At 37.3% G+C, this 8,760-nt stretch overlaps 1 protein-coding gene across 1 annotated transcript; it reads right to left on the bottom strand.

Moving 5' to 3' along the window:
• Positions 1-288: 288 nt before the first annotated feature.
• Positions 289-5,116, bottom strand: LOC126190928 (recQ-mediated genome instability protein 2-like). Its single transcript, XM_049931564.1, has 2 exons — positions 4,656-5,116; positions 289-678 (listed from the first exon to the last, which is right to left on the bottom strand). Exons 1-2 carry the CDS (start codon positions 4,948-4,950, stop codon positions 497-499), a joined length of 477 nt encoding a protein of 158 aa, XP_049787521.1. The 5' UTR covers positions 4,951-5,116; the 3' UTR covers positions 289-496.
• Positions 5,117-8,760: the final 3,644 nt, after the last annotated feature.

The following is an 8,760-nucleotide window of genomic DNA, read 5'->3' as shown; positions in this document are numbered from 1 at the left end:
GGATAGCGCAACTGTCTAGTAAGCAGGAGACCCGGGTTCGATTCCCAGCCTAGCTCACTGCTTCAGTCTATATACATAAAATAATAATACCACAACTCACTTATTTGGCCAAGAACGGCCTTTTCAGGTTACAGGACTAAATCCACGATAATGTACAAGTATAAAGGATGAAAATTAAATTCAACAATGCAGGTTACTAACATAACACCCTACATCTCTTCCAAATTTTGTTGTAATGCAATACCTTCAACTTACAAAGATAATTTTTTTTCTCGTCGACCAACTTTATTTTTAAAAATATGCATTTTCAGCCTTTAATATTATTTCATCTTAACATCTTACAAAACACACAAAAAGACATGAAGAAAATCATCAAAAGTAAATGAACAGTAAAAAATATCAAAAGTTAGTTATGTAAATCAACTATCTTGGTATAACAGACAAGAGAAAGTACAGACTATGGTCAGTTTGAGGAGCATAACATTTCTTGTTACTTTTACTTATTTTTAACACTCATATCTGGTTTTGCTTTATTTGTAAGAAATAGTTTCAAATCCTCCACTTCCTCTGTCCACATACGAGAGTGTATTGATCCATCCAACTTTGTCAGCTTCAAAGCTTCTACTTCAGGCACATCCAGCTGCTTTTTAAGTGTGCCAATGATGGAACAATATACACCTGCAAGTAGTACAGATATTACATTTAAATATCTGACAAGCATTATTCTCATTTGGCTAATTGGGTTCTCAAATACCTATTAGACGTGAAAAATTTAAAATAAAAAATATACAGATTCTTTTACTGCAAAAGCACAAATGTGAAGAGATACAAACACAACTTCCTGAGACTATAACACTGTGATTTCATTATATTTTGGAAAAACTGTACCTTGAAGTTAGATGGCCTGATTATGTGAAAATGTGATTTTTCCTATCAAAACCTATGACCTGTTCTTGTAATTAGAATTTTTTAAATATTGTTCCTGTGTAACTACGTCACCATTTACAGATGTTCATCGTGGTAACCCCATTTCAGATTTCTGTACTAAGTTTTGTTATTAGTTGCTCAAAAGGTGCCTGTCACTTTAAAATGATTGTTGATAACAAGTGCTAGTACAGAATAAAATATTACAGTTCTACATCTACATCTACATCTACATCCATACTCCGCAAGCCACCTGACGGTGTGTGGCGGAGGGTACCTTCAGTACCTCTATCGGTTCTCCCTTCTATTCCAGTCTCGTATTGTTCGTGGAAAGAAGGATTGTCGGTATGCCTCTGTGTGGGCTCTAATCTCTCTGATTTTATCCTCATGGTCTCTTCGCGAGATATACGTAGGAGGGAGCAATATACTGCTTGACTCTTCGGTGAAGGTATGTTCTCGAAACTTTGACAAAAGCCCGTACCGAGCTACTGAGCGTCTCTCCTGCAGAGTCTTCCACTGGAGTTTATCTATCATCTCCGTAACGCTTTCGCGATTACTAAATGATCCTGTAATGAAGCGCGCTGCTCTCCGTTGGATCTTCTCTATGTCTTGTATCAACCCTATCTGGTACGGATCCCACACTGCTGAGCAGTATTCAAGCAGTGGGCGAACAAGCGTACTGTAACCTACTTCCTTTGTTTTCGGATTGCATTTCCTTAGGATTCTTCCAATGAATCTCAGTCTGGCATCTGCTTTACCGACAATCAACATTATATGATCATTCCATTTTAAATCACTCCTAATGCGTACTCCCAGATAATTTATGGTATTAACTGCTTCCAGTTGATGACCTGCTATTTTGTAGCTAAATGATAAAGGATCTATCTTTCTGTATATCCGCAGCACATTACACTTGTCTACATTGAGATTCAGTTGCCATTCCCTGCACCATGCGTCAATTCGCTGCAGATCCTCCTGCATTTCAGTACAATTTTCCATTGTTACAACCTCTCGATACACCACAGCATCATCTGCAAAAAGCCTCAGTGAACTTCCGATGTCATCCACCAGGTCATTTATGTATATTGTGAACAGCAACGGTCCTATGACACTCCCCTGCGGCACACCCGAAATTACTCTTACTTCGGAAGACTTCTCTCCATTGAGAATAACATGCTGCGTCCTGTTATCTAGGAACTCCTCAATCCAATCACACAATTGGTCTGATAGTCCATATGCTCTTACTTTGTTCAATAAACGACTGTGGGGAACTGTATCGAACGCCTTGCGGAAGTCAAGAAACACGGCATCTACCTGTGAACCCGTGTCTATGGCCCTCTGAGTCTCGTGGACGAATAGCGCGAGCTGGGTTTCACATGACCGTCTTTTTCGAAACCCATGCTGATTCCTACAGAGTAGATTTCTAGTCTCCAGAAAAGTCATTATACTCGAACACAATACGTGTTCCAAAATTCTACAACTGATCGACGTTAGAGATATAGGTCTATAGTTCTGCACATCTGTTCGACGTCCCTTCTTGAAAAGGGGGATGACCTGTGCCCTTTTCCAATCCTTTGGAACGCTACGCTCTTCTAGAGACCTACGGTACACCGCTGCAAGAAGGGGGGCAAGTTCCTTCACGTACTCTGTGTAAAATTGAACTGGTATCCCATCAGGTCCAGAGGCCTTTCCTCTTTTGAGCGATTTTAATTGCTTCTCTATCCCTCTGTCGTCTATTTCGATATCTACCATTTTGTCATCTGTGCGACAATCTAGAGAAGGAACTACAGTGCAATCTTCCTCTGTGAAACAACTTTGGAAAAAGACATTTAGTATCTCGGCCTTTAGTCTGTCATCCTCTGTTTCACTACCATTTTGGTCACAGAGTGTCTGGACATTTTGTTTTGATCCACCTACCGCTTTGACATAAGACCAAAATTTCTTAGGATTTTCTGCCAAGTCAGTACATAGAACTTTACTTTCGAATTCATTGAACGCCTCTCGCATAGCTCTCTTCACACTACATTTCGCTTTGCGTAATTTTTGTTTGTCTGCAAGGCTTTGGCTATGTTTATGTTTGCTGTGAAGTTCCCTTTGCTTCCGCAGCAGTTTTCTAACTCGGTTGTTGAACCACGGTGGCTCTTTTCCATCTCTTACGATCTTGCTTGGCACATACTCATCTAACGCATATTGTACGATGGTTTTGAACTTTGTCCACTGATCCTCAACACTATCAGTACTTGAGACAAAACTTTTGTGTTGAGCCAACAGGTACTCTGAAATCTGCTTTTTGTCACTTTTTCTAAACAGAAAAATCTTCCTACCCTTTTTAATATTCCTATTTACGGCTGAAATCATCGATGCCGTAACCGCTTTATGATCACTGATTCCCTGTTCTGCGTTAACTTTTTCAAATAGTTCGGGTCTGTTTGTCACCAGAAGGTCTAATATGTTATCGCCACGAGTCGGTTCTCTGTTTAACTGCTCAAGGTAGTTTTCCGATAAAGCACTTTAAAAAATTTCACTGGATTCTTTGTCCCTGCCACCCATTATGAACGTCTGAGTCTCCCAGTCTATATCCGGCAAATTAAAATCTCCACCCAGAACTATAACATGGTGGGGAAAGCTACTCGAAATATTTTCCAAATTATCCTTCAGGTGCTCAGCCACAACAGCTGTTGAGCCAGGGGGCCTATAGAGACATCCAATTACCATGTCTGAGCCTGCTTTAACCGCGACCTTCACCCAAATCATTTCACATTTCGGATCTCCGTCAATTTCCTTCGATACTATTGCACTTCTTACCGCTATAAACACGCCTCCCCCTTCACTGATCAGTAATGTATTTTGGTTTACAAATAAATACTGCTACCAAAAAAATGTTTGCAATTATTTTACACACACATTTCTACAATATGTTGGGTCTGCCATCTGAAGACTGTCTGGTGTAATGATACAAGTTTTTAAATATGGACAAGTGTAAGATAATGAATGTAACAAAGAATCAGATAATATCTGATTACAAGATTAGTGGTAAACATCTGGATGCTGGCACTTAGCTGAAATATGTTGGGACAATTCTATGAATCATTGTGCAGCGGGACAAGCAAGTCAAGTCTGTAGTTAGGTAGGTAAACAACTGCAAAAATTCACCGTATTTGACAGGAAAATTACTGTTGCTTGTACACTATTAGAATGTTTGCTTACCAAGTAGACAGAAACAGCAGACTGCAAAAGTACTCATAAATGTATTGCTAGGATGTTAACAACTTAGTGCAGCAAATACAAACTGTAACAGAGAACACAGGGAAATTAAATGGTAAACTCTGCATGAAAGGTTACTTTGTTCTTAAAAACCATGTCAGGTACATCCAGAAAGGAAACCCAACTGGTAATTAGGGCCTAGTCAATCTTCAGTGTATATGATGATGATGGGCGAAGTGTTACTGTCAATTGGTGTAGACGATATAAAAATAATATCTCCACTTTCCTCTAACCAACGTGTGTTGCTTTTTCTTACACGATCTAAAGATAATACAGCATACAAAGAAATCGAAAAGAACAACCACAGGTTACCAAAAATAAACGTAACTACAACGGGATGGTGGACCCCCCCCCCCCCCCTCTACAAAATCTTGCCTATGGTGACAAGACTGATCTTAATGTAATCCGAGGTAACGAATACATCTATAGCCTTTCGCAATTTAATGTTTACCACTTCTGAACTATACCTTTTGTAATCCAATCATGGTTTCCAGGAGCGTTACGACATTTGCATATTTTTGCTACGCCTGACTCGTCTCTAATCACAATAGTGTCTTCATCTAAAATATCTTGAATTATGCCCTGTAGCCACAAGATTTTGAATGTGAGCGTGGCTGTATGGTTACTATCAGCAGTGACTTTAAGTTGCCAATAATCGGCCACATTCCAAGTGCACGAACGTATATGCTTCACAAGTAGTTTGTAACACGGACTTGATAATGCGTCATTCATTCCACTTCTTAATCGGAACGTACATATCATATACCCATCAAAAAGTCCACACTCCGATTACAATTACTTTGCGAATAACACTGAAAAATGGTATTTCTGTTGCGTACAGTTGCCAGCTGATTCACGAACAAGGTAACATAAACATACCATTACCAGACATCACCGAACACTGAACACCGATAGTTTCGCGCGCACAAAAAACGAAACAAGTCGTTTGTTTACCGACAGTATCGCCAATGCTTATACATTAAATTACCCACTCAGAATCGTCAAATTACCCGCTTTTACCTCAAAATATCCTGCGTTTCAAACACAGTTGCGCAAATGCTAACATACAAGAAATGTGAACACACACTACATTAAAAAATAAACACTTTACTTATCTGATCCGAGTTTATTGTCACTGAGCACTACCATATACTGCTGCTCATCGTTTCTCTCGTCGGTTCGAAGGAAACCAGTGATCACTGAAGGAAACACATCCGCCATCGCCTTCAAGTCCCGCTTTTGCAGCCATCAATGATACTATTGTTTCAATTTTCAGTGTGTTAATATGAGCAGTTTTTAAGAATACTATACATTCGTTTCACTGAGGCTTTGGAAATGGGAAAACAGATGAGAAGGAAGATTACCTTTTGTAAATTCGGGATTTTCTTCAATATACAGTAGCAGATTTAGATACATCTAACCCAAGCTTCTCAAGCTCCAGCATAGCCTGATTTTTCCATTCAGAATCCAGCTGCTGACAGATGATTAATATTTGAAGAACAGGAAACGTCTCTAGGACAGGGAGCAATTAACTGTGTAGGAATCGGCTACATTAGGTTCCACTATAGAAATTATTTCAAAAATAGGTTCTGAGAAATCAAATCGTCTTTTGATCTGTGATACAAGCTCTACACAGAAATTCAAGCAAATTTTGTAAAAACAATTTATGTCTTGGTGTACTTCAATGTTGGCTTCGAGTCCATGAAATGTTCCCTGCACAGCGATACCCAAGTACATCGTAACTAATCCAACGAAGTGCCTTCGATTTGTATGACCTAACAGCAAAACTGGAGTTGCCTTAATAACATCAAAATTAATAAAATTAAAACACAGATCTCTTAGCAGTTTTTCCTATTTCTGACTTCTGTTTGTGAAGGAGAGGGACTTCACTTTGAGAAAAGTAATTAAAATCTGTAAGTATGACTAAAACATATGATGTGTATACTGAATATGCCAAAGTGAATGCATTATCCATAATTGAAAGCATATGTTCTGCGGTTGAAGATGGATCTCCCATGACAACATTTCTCAGGTAAGCAGTAAGTGTATTAAACTGTTCCAATACCCCAGACACACATGATCTGACAGACAACCATCGAGCTGAAAAAGGTCAGAGTTATTCACTGGATATTTACAATATCAGCTCTAAAATATTAAAACTTAGTAGTCATTATATAGCAGAGGTTCTCTGTCACATCATAAACTACTGCTTTGATGAAAGTTGTTTCCCTGAAAAATTAAAAGTAGCTAAAGTAATCCCAGTGCTCAAAAAAGGTGACAATAATTTGCCTAGCAATTATAGGCCAGTTTCTCTTGTACCACTTTTATCCAAGGTCATTGAGAAACTAATGAGTATTCAAATAATCAATTTTCTAGATTCTCATCAATTACTTTCAAATAGCCAGTTTGGGTTTAGGAAATTCTATCAACATGTGATGCTGTTATGAGCTACATATGTAACTGTCTTGAAGCAAAAGAAGAAAAATTTATTGTAAGTACAAAGTTTTTTGATTTATCAAAAGTGTTTGACACTGTGTGCCACAACACTCTGCTGCTGAAATTAAAAACTGTAGGTTTCTCAGTCTCCGCAGTTAAAATTATTCAGTCATACTTTTCTAATAGAACTCAAACTGTTTACTTCTATAACCAATATTCTAGTTTCTTACCCGTTAACCATGGTGTTCCTCAAGGGTCAATCTTGGGCTGTCTCTTGTTCATAGTATATATGAATGACCTGCTTAGCAATGTAGTAGATGGTACTACAAACTGTTACTTGTATGCAGATGATGTCAGTTTAAGTGTTACAGTGCCTACAAACAATAACATAAGTAACTCTACCTCTCTCAAGGTAGATATACTTTCTGACTGGTGCAATGCCAATAGCCTGTCTATGAACATAAATAAAACACAGGAATTAAGCATTTTTTATAACAATAGAATCACCTTAGAGACAGTTCCTGTAAAGTTTCTTAGCATTGTTTTGCAAAATAATTTAGGCTGGCAGGCACATGTGAATTACTTAACACCAAGAATTTCGAAAGGAATATTTATGCTCAGAAAATTACGATGAGAAAATTTTGCTTTCTGTCTATTATAGTAATATTCACGCTCATTTGACGTATGGGACAATCTTTTGGGGAACTAATTGCTACTCAAAATGCTTATTTACAGCCCAGAAAAAAGCTGTCAGACTGAAATGTAAAGTACCACCTAGAACTCACTGTAAAGAATTATTTATTAAACTTACTATTACGAACTTACCATATATATACATATTTCAATGTGTCTTGTACATTAAAAAGAACTTGTCTAGTTTTGATCTGATGTACATAGTTATAACACACGACACTGTAATGATGTAAGAAAAGACTACTGCTTATATACCAAAACTCTAAACAGCTTCAAACACACATATGTAAAGCTATTTAATAAACTACCAGAATCAGTTAAGAGTCTGGAGCTTTAAAAAATTAAGATATTTGTAAGAACGTTATTAATTCAGAATTGTTTTTATGCAATAAAAGATTTCTGTGAGCACAATTTCTAACATAAATTAATTATTTGTGTATTTATTGTCATTGTTGTTTGTACATTTATTGACGTTGCTTATACAAGCTTTACATCCCTGTAAATGTTTTGTTTTTGGGCAATAAAAATCAATCAATCAATCAATCGTGTATTTTGGTACGAAAAAACACTTGAAATTCTTTAAATGTCGCTCTACTGCCGTATTTTCTACAGAAATGAGAATCTAATCTTCGACTGTTCTTGGAAGTTTTAAGCATGCTTTTGAAGTACAAAGAAGCATCAGATGACATGAGCATTTGATACATGATACATGTGGAAAGTCGATTTTCAGGCTCGAGAAAACTGAATGATGCACTCCAATCATTATTATCAAGGTTAATGTTCTATGATTTAAAAGAATTTATAATTGCCTTGTAGAATGCGTTCAGCAGTACTCAATGAAGCTTCAAAGACATTGAAGAAACTAGTTTTAATCTGACCTGAATCCATATCAAAATACATCGCTGTAAATGCACAATGTTTAGTAGCAATTTGATGTTGAAGATATATTAGAAGTAGATGCAACAGATTTCATTTGATTAACATGTGTGGAAAACTTTTGTGCCTCAAAATTTCAAACTGTTGAAACACTATCATATACCTTGCTGTATGCCAAATCAGGTCCATCCCTCTGTATGTTGCTCTTCTGTAACGAACCAGTGCACTCAGACAAGCTGAACCAGGAGTCACAAATTCTATTTATTTTGGATTTCTTTGATTTCCCACTCAAACAACACGATGATAACATAGATGTAGCATTATGGTTCTTTTCAGTAAGCTCACTTTGCAAATTAGGAGGTTCAGGTAAATTAGGTGAGAAAGGAAATTCGGGAGGAGTATGCAGACTCTCTACAGATTTCGCACTAACATATGTTTTATGCAACCACTTATCCATTTTAGTGAAATAAAACCGATATAGTTTAATAACTGTACTATTACTGACCGGAAGTATAACTCGCATCAGAACATTCAGTCCAGTAATTTGCTGAAACTGTGGGATACTGC

The sequence above is a fragment of the Schistocerca cancellata genome, chromosome 6, assembly GCF_023864275.1.
Source record: "Schistocerca cancellata isolate TAMUIC-IGC-003103 chromosome 6, iqSchCanc2.1, whole genome shotgun sequence".
In the NCBI taxonomy this organism is placed as follows: Eukaryota; Metazoa; Arthropoda; class Insecta; order Orthoptera; family Acrididae; genus Schistocerca; species Schistocerca cancellata.
The sequence above is the reverse complement of the archived record's forward strand: the minus strand, read 5'-3'. Positions and strand labels throughout refer to the sequence as shown.

What these genes read in the sequence shown, in the direction of transcription:
- LOC126190928 (XM_049931564.1), bottom strand. Translation starts at nt 4,950, where the DNA reads ATGATATGTACGTTCCGATTAAGAAGTGGAATGAATGACGCATTATCA. An exon ending in CCATGATTGGATTACAAAAG is followed by an intron (nt 679 to 4,655) that starts GTATAGTTCAGA and finishes TACTACTTGCAG; the next exon opens with GTGTATATTGTTCCATCATT.